General features: G+C 37.2%; 1 protein-coding gene across 5 annotated transcripts in view; it reads right to left on the bottom strand.

Moving 5' to 3' along the window:
- The window catches only part of DTNBP1 (dystrobrevin binding protein 1), a 129542-nt gene that overhangs the window by 59409 nt on the left and 48518 nt on the right, over positions 1-21615 (bottom strand). For 4 of the 5 annotated variants that reach the window (XM_019742973.2, XM_019742975.2, XM_074335198.1 and 1 more), the window contains exon 7: positions 11165-11187. The exons of the other annotated variant lie outside the window; for it this stretch is intronic. In XM_019742973.2, the coding sequence (XP_019598532.2) occupies positions 11165-11187 (23 nt within the window). The remainder of the gene's footprint in view (positions 1-11164; positions 11188-21615) is intronic. 5 annotated transcript variants of the gene reach the window in all.

Below are 21615 nucleotides of genomic sequence, written 5' to 3'. Positions count from 1 at the left end.
TTGTATTTATAGTCATTTTAAAAAATTAGGGACACTTACATGTTAAAATGACCTGGGCATTGTGGTTCAACGTGAGCTAACTGGGAAAAAAAAAGTGATTAAAAAGTGCTTTCTGGAGGACTGCAGTGAGCCAAACACGATTTTATAAGGGATATTGGAAACCAAGATGTGTGCAGCCTTGGGTGACCAGGAGAAGAAAGCATCTCCCTCCAGATATTATGAAAACCAAGGTAGGGGAAACTAAGGCTCTGAAATTTAGGAAGGTTAACGGAGAGTAAGGACTGTTCAACAGACTCAAGGTAAACATCATTTAGAACTGTGCAAAAAGGGATTCTACATAGGATAGGTGGTAGATTATATGATTAAAAGGTTTTTCTAAGATATGATTCTAGAAGTAGAAAAAGGGAACATTAAAATTCTTTTAAAACTGTCAAAATCAGTACCTGAAATAGAAAAGACTCTGTATTTTAGGAATAGGCAAATATGTCACGTCACATTCAGGCACAGTGTGGGGAAGGCACCTGGAGGCCTTAACAGTCTTCCTTTCGGGCCTGTTTTGAGCCTCAGCTCACATCCCACATTCAGAGGAATCTCTCCTGGGCTCTGTAACATCAATCAGCTTTCATTTTCTTTTCACACTGGTGTTTGGTTGGTAAATTAGTGAGGTGTATTTTAAAATAGTGAGGTATAACTGAAAGCAGCTATACAGCAAGACCAGTAAGCAGTTAAAATGGAACTAAAGATGAAATCTCACTCAGCCACTCAGCCACTAATGCTTGTGAATTCCAATTTATCTGGTATAGAAAGAGAATGAGAGAAAGGGGCTAGATGTAAATGCAACACATAAAGAACACAAACTATAAGAACAGAAAATTTGTCTGAATCTTATTTGTTTACTTTTTAGCCCTTCACAGGAATCGAGTCGAAGTGAGAAAAACACAGGTTTTGAGGGCAGATATTGGTGGGTTTAAATCCCTGCTCAAATGCTCCCTGGCTGGTGGTCTTGTTTAACCTCTCTGGCTCTATTTTCTTATCTCACAAGGTTACTGTGATACTGAGATACTGTGGTACTAACTATAATACACAAGGCACATAGCTAGCATAATGCAGATGATTAATAACTTGTAGTTTCTTTCTTTTCTCTAATTCACTATAATTTTCATAAAAATAACATTCTTTAATAAGAATTATACTCATATACCTATAGTGGTACTATTAGTATTTTGTACCATGTTACTAAATGGGGGAAAAAAATCCTGATGGCAACTTCACATCTTCAAATATTATTTATTTTTGATTCTATCATTGAAATTACTGTGACAATTCTTATTACAAATATTTTTACTTTCAATTAAAAATAAACTAGAACTGATGAGTTATCCTCACACACAGTAAGTTTCTAACTACTGTGTTTCCCCAAAAGTAAGACCTAGCCAGACAATCAGCTCTAATGTGTCTTTTGGAGCAAAAATTAATATAAGACCCGGTCTTATTTTACTACAATATACGACCAGGTCTTATATAATACAATACAATATAATATAATATAATACTGGGTCATATATTAATTTTTGCTCCAAGAGATACATTAGAGCTGATAGTCCGGCTAGGTCTTGTTTTTGGGGAAACACGGTATTCAATTCCATCTTAACTACAACTACCATACTTCTTTCCTAAGTTTTCAAAACTGTAATTAGATACTTGACAGTGAATAGCATACCAGTAAATACCCTATACTAACCTCTGTTGTCTTATACAAATACTCTAAATAGTCCTCAAAAAAACAGAAAAGTGAATTAAACACCGCAGTACTGTTCCAATGTTTCTTTAGTTATTTCCTTTATCTTAGGATAAACAATGTTTTATTTCTCAACTGTAGTCAGATTATCCATATATATATATGTTTATTTGTGGTATATAGGCCCTCCTCTTCAAGGAAAGCCAGATGAATATTTAAGTAGAAAAGACAGTTTAGAGCTCAGCTGGCCATGTGACTTCTTTCTTGCCCTGGAAGTCTATACAAATCATTAGGCAACGACTGTCTTCAGAGAAGGTGCAAACTCCATCACTGGCCTGAAACAGATTTTAATCAGCAGAGCTACAATATCCCATAGGTCATTTTGCAGCACACACCTCCAAAAAAAAAAAACTGAGACAAAACCATGAAGGTTCCATATAATTCAACAGATAAAAATCTGTTTGAGCCTGACAGGTAAAATTTTCATAGAATGCTCCTTTTTGCGGAGCCAGATTTAGTTCTCTGAAAGGTATAATTTTTGCTGTCAAGTTTATACCATGTTCCAGCAAAGAGGTAATGAAACAGAACAGCTGTATTTATTCATGATAGCAAACATATATGATACAAAACAAAAAATTGTCCTGCTACATTTCTAAATTACTCCACTGCTATAATTATTGATTATATAAGTGTATATAATCATTGTAAAAAATCATAGAAAGGTAACATTTAAGCATCATGACACTAATCCTTAGTGCTCTCCTTTTGTGTTAATGCCTCAGCAAGCTGTTAGAATTCCAACTCCCCTTCAATATAAAACATCGTCTTAGCGAGTTCTAGGCCCTGCCATAGTATGGCATCTTATCACAGGGCATTAGAATAAAGAATCAACAGGGTCTTAAAAATAAACTGTCTTAGAACCAAAATTAACACACAGGATATAAATATTTCTGTACAACAGGACATAGACAACAACTTAATTTAAACACTGTTATATAATATACACAAGCTTTTTAAAAAGGAATATACATGAAAAAAAGAACAGATTCTTAAAAAATTCTTGCCAGTTATTCAACTGCATACCAACAAATCAAGATTTTTAGAGAGTAAATTCCTAAGTGAATAGGTTAAAAACTTTAAATTTAATACCAGGTTATAGTTATCTTCAAACCTTTATTATTAGAACCACTGTGTTAAGATAGTATGACTGAGAGAAAAGATGTATTATACATCCCTAATACTTAAAAAATAAACACTAAAGTTCCCACTTCCTCTATTCTTACCAGCTTACTCCTCAACACTTAATAAATAATAAACAAGAATGTGGTGATACCTCAAGTTAGAATTTCATTCTACTAATGCTCCAATGCTATAATGAATTCCTGAGCTATCATTTTGCTTCAGTTAATGCCAATCTAAGTCCAAAGAGCGTGACGTGTTTTGCTCTGCTAAACACAAGATGAGAACGTGAGAGAAGGACAGAAAGAAGAAACTTTCCCTTTAATTCAAGTTTGATGCACACATACCTTATTCTAATTTGAAATCTGAAAAACAGAATAATCAGAATAATCGCTTCTTTCATTTCTTTTCCTTTGAAAACAAATGGGCTTCTACCTTGACAGGGCATGATATAAAACATGTCAAAACATGTGCCACCTTGAAGGTATAATACGGAGTTTTAAAAAATGCAATAATTATTTGAAATTATTCCTCGGTTATCTCCATGAATAGAATAATAAAGTACTCAACAAAAAAAGCTACCAATTAATTTTTAAGGTACAATTTTTTGCAGTAAATTTTATAAGTTCAATATTCTTGTATAGGTATGTATAAAAATGCCACATACAGACGTCACTACAATCATGGCCGCGAGCCAACAGGTGATAGGGTGCATTGAAGTTCTGTGTAATCAGAAAAATAATATGTTTTTTAATCTGCATGGAGTATTATGACATTTTCAAAATCCACTTGGAAAATCAGCCATTTTAGATGAACCCATATAGAATTTTAACTTTACAGTTATTAAATATGGCTCACATATTTAACTGTATTAACCACTTCTCAGAAAACAAACACACCAGCAGCAAGGGATGCTGAATTAATTCTATGGAGCTGCAGCATGAGAACTGTCCTCATTCGACTAGCCGGCATTACTTTCCTGGTATTTCACATTTATCTTGTAATATAAATGCTGCCTCATAAAATAACTGTCTGGTGAATTTCATCCAATGGATGATAAGATACATTATAAAAGCAAAAATCCTAGATTTCCATGCAACATTTTTTACTTATTTGTTTTGGGTATTAACACAGCTAATTATTACTTCTTGGTATTATAATATATAGGAATGAATAATGCCCTCATTAAAATGTACTGCTTGCAGGTTCAAATCAGTTGAAATTTAATTTCTGCTTTTTAATAATATATCATCTGCAAACCATGAAAATACTGCAATGTACCCAAGCACGGAGGTACAAATTTTAAAGAAAAGCAGTGAAGAAAAAACAAAGTTCCACCTACAGGCATTCCTCTGACTATTTTCGGTGAGTCCTGGAGATGACATGGATATGAGAACTGAACAAGTAAACAGCTCAGTGCTGGTCCAGTGGAACCTCCAGTTATCAGGCGGCTCCCCTGATGTGCATCTTCTGGGATGGTAGAACAAAGGAAGTGAGGCTGAGGCCAGCAGCAGGTTTTCCCAGATAAACTGTACTAAGCCTGGTAGTTTTCTGCTGATGGCTTAAATAGACAAATATCAGAATCTACTGCCTCTATAAAAGCCAAATGCAAGCTCTCAGGGCTCGGTGTGCGAAGATGTATGCACAGATCTGGGGCCATACCAAATGCTGCTCAAAGTGGGGGAGGGCTAAAAATATACTAAATCCATCTGAATTTGTCAGCTAGGCACAAAGATGTATCAATAACATACCAAAAGAGACAAGAAGATCTTGCTATCTGAAAGTAATAAAATAAAGATTAAGAATTCAGATCATTAAAAAAACACACAAGGTATTTATAAATTTCCCCCACTTCATTATTAACATAGCTTTAGCCTAAAGCTTTCTTCAAATTTAGCAACACTAACCAGTGGCTTGGAATGTGCTATTTATTTATAATAAGTATCTTAAATCATCACAGTTCCAACAGTTACAAACACTTGTAACAGTCCTTTCCTGTTTCAAAACAAGATGTCCTACATCCCACTCCCTCTGGTCCGTTCTGAATCAGTTCTGAATCACAGCTCCATCAATCAGCCACTCTCACTCATCTTCAGCTTCCCCCTCTCTAGCCTCTTTTCCCTTTTCATACAAAGGCACACAAGTTTCCCACAAATTAAAAACGCATTCCTCTTGGCAACGTAACCCTTCTCCTCTAACCCCTCTTCTTTATTTCCCCAAGACTCAGCTTTTGAAAGCATCGTCTCTACTTCCTCTTTCATTCAAATATTTACCAAGTACCAATGTGTCAAGCACCCAGGGTCACAGTGGCAAATAAAAGAGACTATTCCACTCATTCCTGAATCCTCCTTCCTACAGGTTCCATCCTGCCCCCACATCCACACACCATGCTGCTAAAACTGTTGCCAGGAACATCACCATTTAGCTTTTAATTGCCAAATTGAATGACCCTTCTCAGACTCTATTTCACTGTGCCCGCTCCACAACAATACGCCATGCTTCTTCGGCATTTCCTTGAAATGTTCTCGGCTTAGTGACACCGCACTACCTCTGTGGTGATTTTTCTAGCCTCCATTGTAAGCAACTAGTTCTCTCCTTCTGCCTGTCCAGTGAATGCTAGTGGATTTCTATCCATTATCATCTGTTTTTATTCTGCCTGCTCTTCGTGGACAACTTCATCCAAACCCACGGCTTCCAGTCCCACCTACATGCTGACTTCTCCCAAATCTAGCTCAGATCTTTCCCCTGAGGTCCAACAGCCCACTGGAGATTTTCACCCAGAAGGCCTCACAGACACTTTAAATTAAATATGCTCAAGACTGATAGGTCAGCCAGTAAAGAAATGCACACGGTCACGCAAGTTAAGAAAGGTTATTAAGAGAAAGTCTATGGGGCTGAGCAAACACGGCTACAGCCCGGGCTGCACGCCTAAAGGAAACTTTAGCCCTGAGGGAGGGGGTGAAGAGGGTTTTATAGGGGCTGTGCTGACAAAGTAGTATTGCTTGAACAGAAAATGTTGATTGCCTGTGAGCCAGTAGCTGTTTTGTGGCGTTTTCTGTTATGGCAAGTTTGGCTCTGTCTGCTGGTGCAGGCCAACAGACATTTTGTTGTTTTCTTGCAGAAGACTGTGCATCATTTGTTCCCGGTCTCAATTTCATCCTCCTTCACCCCACACACCATATGCCTTAGCCCTAACGAATTATTTGTAGGTCCCTTATTGAACAAGAAGTTAAAATTTAACTGGTATTCTTAAAAAAAAAAAAAAAAAAGAAAAGAAAGAAAGAAACCATCGCTGCACCTGTGCAATTGTTCTCACCTCATCCTGGAATGTCCTTACTACCCTCATCATTCAGATCCCGCTCAAGCCACTGCCTTTCTCAAAGCAGTTGATTCCTCCCCCCTTAGTGTGCTTATTGCTATTTAATATTTTATTAAAGTTATACATTTGCCCTTCTGTCCTATAAGCTTTGCCATAGTGCATTAGATCCTTGAAGACAGACGAGTTGTATCATCCAAGCTGAGTCTCCATCACTTAAATATCGCCAAATGGTGGCTGAATAGTTTTGTCTCACAGGTTAAGCGAACTCTTGAACGGAATCAACAGACTCTACCCAGCTTACCATCTATCATCATATTTAGATTTGTACAATGCTAAGGGCTGCCTCGGCAGCAGTATGCTAATCCAAACCTAAGAGGCATCCAACAAGTGAGACTCCCAATGGTCTCAGAATGCTTCCATCCAGACGACCTCTTCAATTTTATGACTTCTATTTTTACTTCCATTTAGTCATCATCATCGATGGGAACTGCTCCACCTATAAGAGCTCAAACCGAAATTCCTTCTTGACCACAAGATCCATCTCAACACTTAAGTGTTCCTCACCTTTCTGGTACACAACATCCCCAGTACCTCACATCTTGCTTATTTTACTGGGTCTAGTCAGACCTCTCCTTTGCAGCGCCTTTGCACGGCCAATCATTTTAATCATGCTCTCATCAGCCTCCAAGACTACCATGCTCTGCTGATCCATCAAATATGCTCTTCCCATCTTTAAGTCTGTGTTAACCAAAGCATATTTGTCTTGGTTTTCATTTCTACTTCTGAGCCTAGCCCTGTAAATTCAGACTATCTTTCCTTACATGGATTCTCAAAAAATGATTTCCTTCCTCCATGTCAACTTTTTCCCATATTACCAGCCATCCTTTCCTTGACGTGAAAGGTATAATTAAGAATTAGAAAAGATTTGGGGAAAAAAATAATAACAATCCTGAATGATTCTGTACACAAATTGTTTCACATCTTAAATTCCTGCTCTGCTTTTAAAACTAGACTGGGAATTTTGTCCACTGCAGTAGGGATGGCATATGCAAGGGTTTTCAAGTCAGGGGAGCTATATTCAAAGAATTCATGACTAAAAGCATGGTTATAGTTTTCAGTTTTCCAAAGCAGTCAACTTAGTTTTCTTCCAGTTCTCCTTAACACTGAAGTTTCATCATTTTATCTGATACTTAATTAAACTACATATCACAATAGTAAGTATAAATGAATTCGGGAGCAAACACAATTCACTCTGGGTAAGCATTCGATGCGACTGGTGGAAACAAAAATATTTAGCTGAGCAGATGAGTAGCCTATGAGCCCCCAAGCATTCAGCATGTTGTCTGTCAGTATTTTCATAGAGAAAGAGAATGACAGTTAAATTTGGTAAGGAACTTAAGTGAAGATTAAAGAGAAAGTCTGCACATTAAAACCATTTTAAGTCAGGAATCTTATGCAGGTAAGAACAATATCCAATCCTACATCTCTTTGCCTCTATATTTTTCAGTGGCAGATTATTTCTAGGCTTATAAGTCTAACAATGAAGTTCACGAACTTGTTGCAACGATGTTGCTAACAACCTTTTTTGATATCAGAGGGATTATTCATTATGAATTTGTACCAACAGGACAAACTGTTCAATACGTTTACTATTTGCAAGTGCTGAAAAGGCTGTGTGAAAAAGTTAAACAACCTGAACTTTTCGCCAACAATTCATGGCTCTTGCATCACGACAGTGCACCAGCTCACATGGCACTGTCTGTGAGGAAGTTTTCAGCCAGTAAACAACTGTATTGGAACACCCTCTTACTTACAAATAACTTATTTCTTTACCCGAAGATACAGGAAATATTGAAAGGTAGACATTTTGATAACATTCAGGACATCAAGAGTAATACGATGACAGCTCTGATGGCCATTCCAGAAAAAGAGTTCCACAATTGCTTTGAAGGGTGGATTAGGCTCTGGCGTCAGTGCATAGCTTCCCAAGGGGAGTACTTCGAAGGTGACCGTAGTGATATTCAGCAATGAGGTATGTAGCACTTCTTCTAGGAAGAGTTCACAAACATAATTGCCAGACCTTGTATACTTAAAAATCTTAAGAGTGATTTTAAGATTTATATATGGAATGACAATCTATTTTAAAAATGAAAGTGGGAAAATGATGACTCATCCCTAAATAACAGACATGTCTATTCATGGCCAATTTCTCATGTCTTTAGAGGCTGTGGAACACTTATAGGCAGACCTCACAGATACTGCAGGTGTGGTTCCAGACCATCGCAATAAAGCAAACATCGCAATAAAGCCAGTCACATGATTTCTTTGTTTCCCACTGCATATAAAAGTTATGTTCACTACCCTGTAGTCTATTAAGTATGCAATAGCATTATGTCTAAGAAAACATGCATATATCTTATTTAAAAATACTTTATTGCTAAAAAATGCTACCCATCATCTGAGCCTTCAGCAAGTTGTCATCTTTTGGCTGGTGGGGGGGTCTTGCCTTGATATTGACCGCTGCTGACTGATCACAGATCACTATAACAAATATAATACTAATGAGAAAGCTTGAAATATTGAGAGAATTACAAAAATGTGATACAGAAACATGAAGTGAGCAAATGCTATTGGAAAAAAATGGAGCCAACAGACTTGTTCGACACAGGATTCCCACAAACCTTCAATTTGTAAAAAACGCAGTATCTGCAAAGCACAATGAAACAAGGTATGCCTGTAGTAACTCTACACATGTTTGTTATCGTGAATTCCTTCCCCACTGAAAATAAAAATTAGGATTTCTAAGATCCTACCCTCCCTCTTCTACTGTCTATTACTCAAGTTGACTATCACTAAAAAGTTTAACGGAATGCCATTGAGGAGCACAGAAAACCTTCCTGCTTCCAGTATTCAACAAACCAACAATCAATAACTAATTTCAATAATAATGTAAAGATTTGCTGTACGGGGAAGAAGTGAAATATGAACTCATTACCCTGAATGGGATAGAGAAGGAAGAATCCACAATTTGGTGGACGACACTGATCTATATTACCAACTTTGAGGGTTACTAAGTTTGTGTTTTTGTCCCCAAAAGTTAGGTTTTCACCAACTTAGTAAAAAGCTTCCAAATACAATTACAAATCGAGTAGAACAAACGAAGGAAGTAATATCTTTTGTTTTCCCTGCAACCTATTATAAAGGAAAAATAAAGGCAACGATGCTCAAAAAACAAGAAATTGTTAAGTTGTTTGAATAATTTTTTTTCTCCACTAATATCTTGGAAGAGCAGTTACATTTCTTTTTTTATTACTATACGCTACTCATGCTTTTGAAATATTAGCAAAACACTCAGGAGGAAAGAATTTTTAACGAATATTGATACTAAAAAAAACTTGGTATGATACAACAATCAATTTTCGTTGTTCCAACTTGAGAACTTTAATTGGCCCGTGGGTGGGTTGGATGTACTGTTTAATGTTGTACATAATTAGGGATGTGTGTATAAACAAGACATATTGGCATAAATTGAATTATTCTACCGGGTAATACGCAGCACTCCCTAACCTTTTACCAACTGCGTGGGCTCTCCTTTTCCTCTGAATATCGTCATACTAAGAAAAAAGAACACCTCAGTTACTGATATGCAAGTTGACACTTTGCATAATCAGTGTCCCTGCCTGTCTTTTAATATTAACTTCATTTTTTTCTTCTCCTAATGTTATATAAGAAGATGCTAGTTGAGAAAAAGAAAGAGAGGGGAAACAACATTTCATGAGAATTTCAGACCTGATTTTAAACCACTGATGAAGTAAGAGTCATGGCTCACAAATTGATAAAGTATAACAATAGTCATGATAGTACATTGTATCATACGATCACGATCACGTTAAGTCCCTCAACAAACTGGCTGTAAACTTAATCATTTACTATCACTACAGTCAGTTTAATAGAAATCTAGCCAAAACAAGTCTGCTCAATTACAGTCATGGTAGGAATAAGCCTTTATATCTTTTATCTTGACGGTTAGTCATTTTTTGTAAAATACCCAAACAGATCACACACAGAAATAATCCAACTGTAAATGATATACTGGAAAATTGTAATCATTCAGTAAATCTAAAGGTCAATACTAGTTTATATGTGAACTGTAACAAGCAGTAATTCAAAGTTTTTCTGGTTTGAAATGAATCTCTCTGAGAACAGTAATTTCACTACTTAATTGCCAATGAGTAATTGAAAAATAGCGAAGTGGAAGGGTTTTGAGCTGCTTGGGAAGTCTAGCTGTCTCTATTTTTCACTAGGGTTTCTCCATGACCAGTAAGGAGAAACATGAACAAGAATTCTTCACTGCTCCATCTTCAGAAGTTCCCTAACATTAAAAAGCAATGCTGGGTGCTTTTAGCATCTCAAAATAAAGTTCATCAGAGCTTCTAATTTTATAAATGGGAAAACTAAGCCTGAAAAATGTAAGAGACTTACCCAAAGTTTCAAGACAATGGTAGAGCAGGACCCAGCACTGAACATCTTTAGCAGGTTCAGGTGACTGTGGGGTCACCGGCAGGGGCACAGCTCTATCTTCAAGCCACGCCCCCTGCACCTGGCCCAGACTTTGCACAGCAGAAAACAGAATCTTCTTAAACTATGATTGGCAACAACCTCAAAGTTGGCACTGTGCCATCCTAACATATTACTTATAATGGTCATTAGGAGAAACGCTCACTTGGTACATGTGTTACAGCTAAAAGAGCATATCAAAACCACTTATGATTAAATAAAACTTACAAAACAGTATTAAGCAAACTTTTTTTTTGATGTAAACGGATTTAAAGAAAAAGGAATGAGTTCTTTCATCATCATCAAGAGAGAACATCTGACATCAATTAACTCTCATCTACTTTAAAGTGAAAAATTAAACACAAAATTACCTTTGAAGGTTTCAAGTTCCTTCCTGTAGAAGAAAAGAAAATGTAATTTTAAAATAATCTATTACCAATGAAAAAAGTGCTCTCAGATTATAAAAAAATGTATGTATTTTAAATGCCCAGGGTGATATCTCTGGATGCTTATGTATCAATGCTTTACCGAAATTACCAATATAATTAGCCTAAAGTTACTATTTTCAGTTTTCCCGCTATTACCCTATTAATGGCTCAAAAATTTAAACTACCAAAATTTAAACTATTAAAACACTGAAGGCCTAATAAGAAAATACAGAGCATTTTAATGCCAGCTATGAACCATCTTGGATATATATAAGAATCAGTTTATAATAGCACTTAATTTTCTTAGTGCACTTAAAATTGATAAATTTTAAACAACAGAGTTTTAAGATCTTTAATACAAAATTACTCCGAATAGCAGCAGTTATTTCCCCTTTTCAATGAAAGGGGAAAATACATAGCAAAAGACTGAGCTCCATAGTTCATCCTGACACAAAAGGTCCAAGCCTCCAGGAAATCCTCTGGTTGCTAATTTTGTCAGTGTCAATTAAGGATGCTGAAATACAAAGCTTCCTGGGGAAATGTAAAGTGCGAGCAAACAGATGAACAATCATAAAACAAAACATTTGTGACAAAGAAGTCAAAGCAACTTGTTTTCAGGTTCTCCTTCATAATTCGCTAACTATAGTTTTTTTTATTGTTAGTACTAATAAAAAGTAATTTTGAGGAAGTAAGTTTACTTTGTAAAGTCTTGTTATCCCATTCAAAATATGAGCCATTTATCTTTTATTTGCACTGTGGGTTTTACCAACATTCTAAAGATATTTTGAATTCTCAAATCAGTATCCCACACTACTAATTACAATATCCCTCATGTTCCAAAATAGTTGACTACAATTTAACAGCTGCCAGGGAGGACTGGTAAGCTGCCTGCTGAAAGGCCAAACGGATAATCTTTAACAGTAGAGTGAAGCTTCTTAAATCAGATGGTCATCTCACTCCTCTTTTTCTACAAATACCACTCTTCAAAATAATAGACTAGAATAGAGCTCACTATGAAAAAAGAATGTTCATTTTCAATACCATCTTTTTTTTTTTTTTTAATGCAATTGTTTCCCTTTAGCCAATAGTCCAACTTCATTCTCAAACAATTAGGTACAAATTAAACATGACTAGTCTACTTTATATTCCAATAATGGGATGAAAGCTGAAATATAATATCTAACAGAAAAGCAACATGTATCATAAGGGAACATCTTGAAAAGATACCTTCAATGTACGTCTTACTGATGCCCTCACATTAACAATTCCCTAAGGCCACTGATGGGTGGAAATGATAGATCACTCAGTTCAATATTCTAAAGAGTATTTCTTTTTTTCCATGACTGTAATCTTTAGAAAGCTTCTCCTCTCCTTCTTTTAGAATACGTAGCAGTGTGCAAAATTTCTAAAAGGCACCTCCCATTTGAAAAAGTTAAAACTTGGAGTAATAATTTCACAAACACTGTTCTTCCCCCACCCCCAAATACCAACGACAATGAAGCAAAGACTCTAGTGGATTTTATTAATGGGTAATTGCCCAGTTGAGGAAAGCTGCCTTTCACTTGGAGTTATCATGCTCACCTTTCAACTTCTGGCTTCCTCATGAAAATCAGTGGGAACCTGCTACTGAGCAGAGAGGCCTAGCAGCGGACCCTTTTCTCGGCACCCTCTAGTTACACAACATCATGATCCTCAACTGTTAGTTAAAATTTCGGAGGAACTTCCCTTCAGACAGTAAACCATTCCTGCACCTAATTCCTAAAAATGAAGATTGGTTGAGGTAGTGATGGTACAGGTAACTATGGTTTAAGGTAAAATTCAGTATTATGAAACTTTTAAAGAACTGATAAAGCAGTAGCACTGAAAACCTTGAAATTTCCTAATACTTAGGACAGGCTCCATAATTTGATGGAGGAGGTTTATTAAAACATTTGGAAATACAGAAGATATGAGAGAAGGGAGGGGCAGGCGTGTCAAACAGAGGTGACAGTGAAAGTGAAGCTGTGGCGGCCAACCAACGCAGGTTATACTGAAGAAACAGCAAACACTTCAGAAGAGCGGGTTGAATGAGGAGAAGGCAGTGGGAGATAAGGTTAAAAAGGCAGAGCATTCTGAGTACCAGGCTAAAGGATCTGGTTTTATTTTTAGCAGAAGAATAACATGAGCGAAGCTGTATTTTAGGAAGAACATTCAAGCTGTGATGGATAGATACACTGACAAGGGGGAGAATAAAAGCAGGGAGTACTTTGGAAACTATTAGAGGAGTTTGAAGAAGGGCTAATTAGTGTCTGGAAAGAGCAACATAAGTGGCAATGGGACTGGCAATGAAAAGGAGGAGTCCGATTTGGAAAATGCCATGAAGAAGACTCAACAGTTCATGGCAACAGATTACATGGGGATAAGTGGTGGAAGGAGACGACCACATTAACCACGCGGGTTCTAGTCTGGATTGCTGAAAGGAAGGTGAATTCATTAACAACAGAAAATGTAGGAAGAAGAAAGATTTTGGAAGGCAGTGCATCATGAGTTCAGCGTGGGAACTGAAATAATTTGGAAGGTTGGAAACCTGAGGCTAGTGATGCTAAATGACACAATTTCCATCCCCTGTGGCCTGGATCAAGGATTTACCGTGTTTCCCCGAAAGTAAGACTTAGCCGGACAATCAGCTCTAATGAGTCTTTTGGAGCAAAAATTAATATAAGACCCGACCTTATTTTACTATAAGACCGGGTCTCATAATAAGATTGGGTCTTATTTTACTATAAGACTGGGTATAATATAATAATATAATATAATGTAATATACTATATATATAATAAATAGAATACAATACAATGAATATAATGTAATAAATATAATATAATATGATATAAATATAATACCGGGTCTCATATTAATTTTTGCTCCAAAAGGAGCATTAGAGCTGATTGTCTGGCTAGGTCTTATTTTCGGGGAAACACGGTAGCTACAGATGTCTGTTCCCTCACTTCCCGTTCAGTCTTGAAACTATTCTAGTTTGGCTCCCAGAGCCCACCACGCACAGTGAAGGCCACCAACAATCATCATGTTGCCAAATGCTATGATCACCTCTCACTTGTCACCCGAACCCCTCAGGCACCATTTGACCCAACTGGCGGTTCCTTGGGAAAAGTTTCTTCTGGTTTTTCCGCAACTTCCTCAGTTCCCTTTGTTAGTTTCTCCGCCTCTTCCAGACCACTGAATGCTGTAGCACTGCAAGCTTGGTTCTAGGTCCTCTTTTCTCTCCTTAACTTACATTCTCTCACAAGGCAATTTCATCCTGCTACATAGCTTTAAATACCATCTATGCTACTGACTTCCTGATTTGTATTTTGTCTTGATCTCCTGGAGCCTCAGATTCATATACAACTGCCTATTTGATAGCTCCACTCAGCAGTGGAGGAGGTTTCTCCACCAGCATTTGCAAAACAGCCTAATCTTCCCCCAGTCCCCTCCCCTCACATGACGGCTGTAACAGGTTCCTCAGGCTTTGGTTTACCCATCTCCTTCACTCTCCACATCCAATCCAACAATAAGTCCTGTCAATTCTATCTCAAAACATATCCTGAATTCATCCATTTCTCTCCATCATTACTGCCATCAGTCTTGTGTAAATACCCGTTTTCTTATACTGAATGGAATCTTTGTTGAGTACAATCACTCATTCAAAAAAAATGTAGGCACTAGGAATAAGTGAGGAATAGCAGTGGGAATAACGGTAGGTTTGGAATACACACAGTCCATCACCTCAGGGAATTCTGGTGTGAGAAAGAGAAGTAAAGCCATAAATAGAAATCGATGTCATAGATTTGTGTTCTGGTAATGACGTGCTGAGGATTCTCTAGGAATAAAGAAAAAGGAGCAACTCATACACTTTGGTTTGACAGGAAAGGCTTCCTGGAGGAGCAAGGATTAAACTGAGTTCTGAAGGAAAGTAAACTGACGATGAAGACGATAGGTAACATTTATTGAGAACATGGAGGGCATTTTACTCTTAACCATTATGTCAGAATCTCAGTTAACCAAATGAACAAGGAGGAGCTTTTAAGTTACGCTTATTCTCCAAATTTTATTAGAAATGGTAATGACAATAATTAGTGTAAAACAGTGTTCAACCTCATCTTCTCCACGAAGACGTCCTTGACACCCAATCGGCAATCTCCCTTTATCAAAACTCCTATAGCACTTAACTCTATCAGTGTCAAAACACCTCACGCAGTGCCTTGCATGTTACTTCAGTACAGGTGTCATCTCTACAACTACACTGCAGAGCTCCTGAAGGGCAGAGGTCATGTCTCATCTACCCCATTCACACAAGTGCAGAGTCAGACCCAAAAACACGCAGCAAGTCATGACTATCAAGTACTTTGGCTGCAGAGTAGCTGCTTCTTCCCAGAAGCCCTTGCTTAACGACAGAGAATTTTATTCTCTATTAAAAAAGCTTGGTCACATAATATCTCATTTTATAACATCTTGTTTGCCACTTGCATTTTCAAAAATTAGGGTCTCTTATTTTTCATAGTTTAACAGTATTTTCAGAAGATCAAATAAATAGACTTGAAATGCATTCTTTTAGATTTTACTATATTTTCAAATTTACTCAATTCAGCAAATTCCTTCACAAAATTTAGCATAATGAACCCTGAAACTGCAACATTCAACAAATAACACCAGACTCAAAATCTAATACTATTTCCAAAGGGTGAAACTGCTATTTAATCATTTTCTCTACAGGGGTTGAGTTATGAGGGCAGACTAAAAACAAAAAAGGCATCACATTAATAAATCTGTGGAACGTTGCAAGAAGTATATTAAATCTGTATATGTATGGAAATCAACTAAATCAGACACACAGATACAAACTTAATAGATTGGAACCACTGGATAAATATCTCCATAAACACAACCATCTCACAGATGGAAGCTCACTTTCTCTAAATAATAACCTGTTTCCCTAGGACAAACCCATGATAAAAAGCTAGCACTGTGATTTTGGAGGGCAAAATACTGCATTCAAAATACTACCAACTGCAAAATCAATTCTAATGTTTTTCTTCACACTTGAAAATGTTTAGGGGAAATTTTTTTAAAGTATGACCAGCAATTCTTTTTATAAAGAACACCCTTAAAAAGAGCAGCCCTTCCCTATGGCTGATGGACAGAATCTGTCACCGTGACTGCTTCTTCATAGAAAAGACCTCACAGGACCTCTTTCAAAAAGGACCACCTACCACTCACTATGACCAAGTCTGCTGTTTCCAAGCATTCTACAGTCATGGAAATGTGTCTTTACAGGCTTGGAGGGTTTGTGGTTAGCACGGTAGACGGTGGTTGGGGGTCAAGTTGGCTTTCCAGTTTGAGGTAAATTTTCTCAAAACTGTCTGCATCTTAAAAGTGTCTGTGATTTCTTAGAGATCCTGCCTTGGGAATGTGTTACAGAACAAGACATTTTTAACACATTATCTGTAAAACAAACCTCTTGGAAAGCAGCTAGCTCATCATAAAAACTGCACTAAGTCCTCATTTATCATGCTATTAACATAACCTAGTTTTACATATTTATCTACTTGGGTAAGCACAGCCTAGAAAGTGGTAAGATGACAGGATCCTAGAATCTTGGCATTTAAGTTGAAAATAATCTGAGTGATACAGTAACAAAGAAGATTAGGAATTTAAAAAATGGACCCCATAAAAATAATAAAGGTCTAGGAAATGGGCTCATTGGTGGCAGCACTAACTTATGTATTGAGGATTAAAATCCCCCAAACTTGCAAGAAAATTCCTTTCCTAGACCAGTTTTCCATGAAAATCTATTTGATTTGGAGGGGGAAAAAGGGGGGTGAGGAAAGTATGATAAAGAAGGATGAGAGAGGGATTTGTTAGTTCTTACTGTGTCCCGCACAGAACACCAGGCACCTGACAAACATCATCTCCTATAACCAACAGTGCCCTATGGTAAGTATCATCATCCTTATTTAACACGTGAGGAAAATGAGGCTTGAGGGTGACACACCTCACAGTGACACGACTGGGAATAAAAGCCACGCCTCTCGCTGACTCCAAGCATGTGTAATCTTTAGCATCTAGAACACAGTTCAAGGGCTAAATTCAGCCTACCTGAATGCAAGGTGTGATCTACCTGCGATATTTTAGCCCCACCAGAAAGCTACCTAAGTAGAATCCCCAAGTCTACTGAATACCAGAGTCGTGTAAATGAAACTTGGAGCTACCTCAAAATTTCTGGGCAACATCTGGGTCCATCCAGCTCTGTGAAAGTACATTCTTTTAAGGAAACTGTAGAAAACTGAAAAACGTCATCACTGATGTAAACATGAAAGTGAAAACCCCTCACGCCCTTGAAGACATCTTGTGATTTTCAAAAACAGGTCTGTTAAACACCTTTATTCTCACTGATGTACTTTAAAGTATCCACAACAACAAATTGGTTAAAATTTTTATTATAACATTATTAAAAGAATCCTAATACGTTTGTATTACTGATTGTTTTAAATCCCAATTTTTAATTGTCTGAACAGCTTGAAAAAAAACCACGCTAGCCCACCCCATCACTCCTTATTACCCAGGCTGTGGTCTGTTGTTTCTCAGCATCTGCAGTCATGCCACACATGTGAAACTGTATATCCTCACAGACACAGTGAGTTTGTGGTGGATAGAGTGGACAGTGGATTGAAGGGAAAAAAAAATCACACATCGCATATCCAAATGTATTCCTGATCCAGTGGCACCACCACTGAAAAACCTTGCTTGCCCATTTTTTAAAATTAGTTTTAGGTGTACAAAACAATGTAATAGTTAGACATTTATCATTTATATCCCTCACCCAATCTACTACCCCTCTGACATCGCATACAGCCGTTACATTTCCACTGTCTCTATTCCTAATTGCGTGCCCATTTTTATAACTAGCAGTCACAAGAGCTGAAGTGGTCAATGCACCAAGAGAAACAAGATCCTTTTCACAGTCCACAGTATCCAACCCCAGAGTATGGGTAGCTTTGTGTGGAGACAATAGAATATAAAAGGTCTGAACAGACTTTTAAGTGAGAAGAACATTGGTCTGATGTGACTCTACCACTTCCTGGCCCTGCAACGTCTGGAGGAAATTAAATAATTTACCACAAGTTGGTAAAAAGGAGAGTACATCGACACAAATGGCCATTATGAGAATTCTGAGTTAATGCCGACTAAGGTTTTTAAGTACAGTGCCTGGTACATAGTAAGTGCTCAGTAAATGCTACTGTTATCTAATTATCATCGTCAGAACTTAATTTTTATCTTGAAGATGATGAGAAGTCTTAATCATACCTGCATTTTAGAAAAAAATGAACACTCTAACAGTAACATAAAGGGTCTGAGGGACAAGATTGTAAAGAAGACAACTAGTTAGGAGGCTACCACTATAATTCAGGCTACAAAGACGTGGGCTGAACTTAGGAAATGACCAATAAAGACAGGCAAGAACAGACTCAAGAGACATTGGACTGAATGGACTGGGAACTGAGTGGAGAGGGTAAGGGAGGGAGAATGAGATGCCAATGACCCCATGTTTGTGGACTGGGTACATCTGTAGATGGTGATGCCTCACTGAGACAAGAACAAGTCAAGTTTTGCTGTGGAAGATAATTTGGGGCATGCTGCTCTTGAGACGTCTGTTGGTATATGCAAGGAGAGATGTCCAGGTGGCAACTGGCTCTAAAGGTAAAGAGAGAGACCCAAATTAAATACAGTGATTTGATAATGATCACCATCTGGGTGGGAGATGAGCCAAGGATATGCAGGAGCTTACCCAGGGAGGGCATGTAGAATGGGAGGAGGCAATAACCAACAACAGAAGTCAAGAGAATACCAGCATTAAAGCATCTGCAATGGAAACTGAAAAGTAAGCTAAGGTAAAAAAGAAAACTTAGGATACTAGTGTTATAGAAGTCAAGAATGGACAGTTTCAAGGTCAGATAAATAAGGACTGATTTGTCAATGGACTCAGCTACCTAAATGCTAAGAAAAAAATTGGTTTCGGTCTCTTATCAATGTCTTCATATTATACAACCTTTGTATAATCATTATTTTCTATTAATAATTTTTTAGTGTGCCATGCATCTTGTCTGTTCATTTGAATTAATAAATCTTTTGAAAAGTTCAGTCATGAAGTAAAATAGTGTTTTAACTTTCCTTGAGTCATTCAATGTTTATTTTTTAATTTTAAATGTTTACTTTATAATTTTAATTTTAAAGGATACTTTTCCACATAATTTTAATTTTAAAGGATACTCTACCACTTCCTGGCCCTGCAACTTGTGGTAAATTTCAACTTTTTAAAATCCTTGGTGAGAGCACCAAATATTGATATCAACGGATAAATTCTCACCTAACTGAATTAATCCTGGAGAGCTATATATCAACGTCTATTTTTCTCTTCCTCAAAGAAGTAATGTTATTTTGTACGGCAATAATGCACTTCTCTGATCTTAGTATACACATAGGTATTGGTCATAAAACATGACATGAAGCTTCCAGAGAAAGGAAAATGTTACTCACTCTGGGGGGGAAAGGTTCCTCTTTGAAATCCAGTATCAAACCTCTCCAGTAGCACAAAGTGCATGCCTTTGAAACAATTAAGTGCCAATTTTCTGAACTAGAACTAAAGACTAGAAATGGCGGCAGGCAGGCAAGAAAAAAGACAGGCAGGCAGGCATTAAAAATGGGCCAACACAAATAAATAACCTTGCGAGAGCCAAGCCTGAGAGGGCGAGAGGAAGGGCTGGCGTAGAGAGGAGCACCTCACTTTCTTGCTGGTGTCTTTGCCATAATTTTCCCTGCCACTGTCAGAGCAGGTGGGGGCAGGCTGCTAAGTATGTCTCTGCCTGTTCCGTCTCTAGAATCCTTCAAGAATACCAGAAAAATGAGAAAAGCAAAAGGTCATACCATGGTTTTAATTATGCTCACCTAAAGACTAACAACTGATTTCAAACTTCTGGAAGCAAATCTGAAAAAACAGTTTGGAGGAAACAAACTCCAAAATGTTATTGGGTCATTTAAGACGTAAAACACTATTCCAAATTTAATAAACTGATTCTAGAACACCGAAAGTTATTACAGACTCCAAAAATTATAATGCACAAGCTGTAACCAATCTATCTTCAGAAAAATAGGTCAACTTTTTTTTTAAACCCAGAATAATAATAATTATGCTTTGCTGAATTTCAATAAACCTTTCTCAAGAGTGGTATATCTTTAGCCTTGACAACTCTCAATTTCAAATATATACTTTAGGTTTTTATTGTCTGTTAAAAACAAAAACTTTTACGAACCCCAATATACAGGATGGTATTTACACAACTGGGAGGAAAAATTCAGGAAAAGAGTACTGCAAACCTATTAGAGAAACATTATTTATGTGTTTATTTTTATTTTTTACCTTCCCCAAATAGTTTTTACTTATATGAGCTGAAATTAATTACCAAACATGTGTCAACTAGTACTGATGTAGAAAAATTTTACACTTGGCAAAATTGGTTCAAAATGAATAAATTATAAAAAGCATTCTTTTCCAATAAGAAAATACCTAATTCCTACCCCCAGGAATCAGAACCAGAGATCCAGCAGGCATTATACATTCTATAATTCAGGTATGATGCACAGAATTACACTATGTATATAACTAGTTCTAAGTCACCCCAGACATCTTAAGGTCTCACCGGTGAATAAAACTGTTGCCAATGTCTTCTGGCTTAACAATGGAGCTAATACTTTAGAAACAAAGAATAAGAGCCATCATTGGGCAGCATGACACCTAAACCAAACCTTCGGCAGAGGGAGCAGTTCAGATATGATATAGACCGATCACACAGACAGACACTTTATTAGTTTCCTCTGCAAGAGCTAGTAACATTAATCTTTTTAACAGAAACGTCAGGTCATTTGAGAGACCAAAGAGATCTAAGGAAGGAAGATGAAAATGAAATACTTAATCAAAAGACACTACACCACTACTTAGAACCTTGTACTACAGTAGGAATGGGCTAAGGAAGATTAAGTTACCACAAAATGATCTCATGTAAATGTTAGAGAATACACAGCAAGTGAGGTTTGCTTTCCAGAAGACTATGGTCCAATCATCATTTGGGCCCAAGAAGGTATTTGGCTAGGGACTGGAAAAGGAACAGGTACAAAAGACACTAAATATCAGTCCCCAAGCAGAGGGTGCTTGATCAGGCTGTTTCCTCCCCAAAGCATCTGCTGCACTCTGCTACCTTCCCTCAGCCCCCCCCCCCCCATGTAACCAACTCAAGGTTTGTGTGCCCGATGCTTCAAAAAGCCGATATTCAATAGATCACAGTTAGAAGTAGGCAAAGGTT

Source organism: Rhinolophus sinicus, linkage group LG06, assembly GCF_036562045.2.
Source record: "Rhinolophus sinicus isolate RSC01 linkage group LG06, ASM3656204v1, whole genome shotgun sequence".
NCBI classification, from domain to species: Eukaryota; Metazoa; Chordata; class Mammalia; order Chiroptera; family Rhinolophidae; genus Rhinolophus; species Rhinolophus sinicus.
The sequence above is the reverse complement of the archived record's forward strand: the minus strand, read 5'-3'. Positions and strand labels throughout refer to the sequence as shown.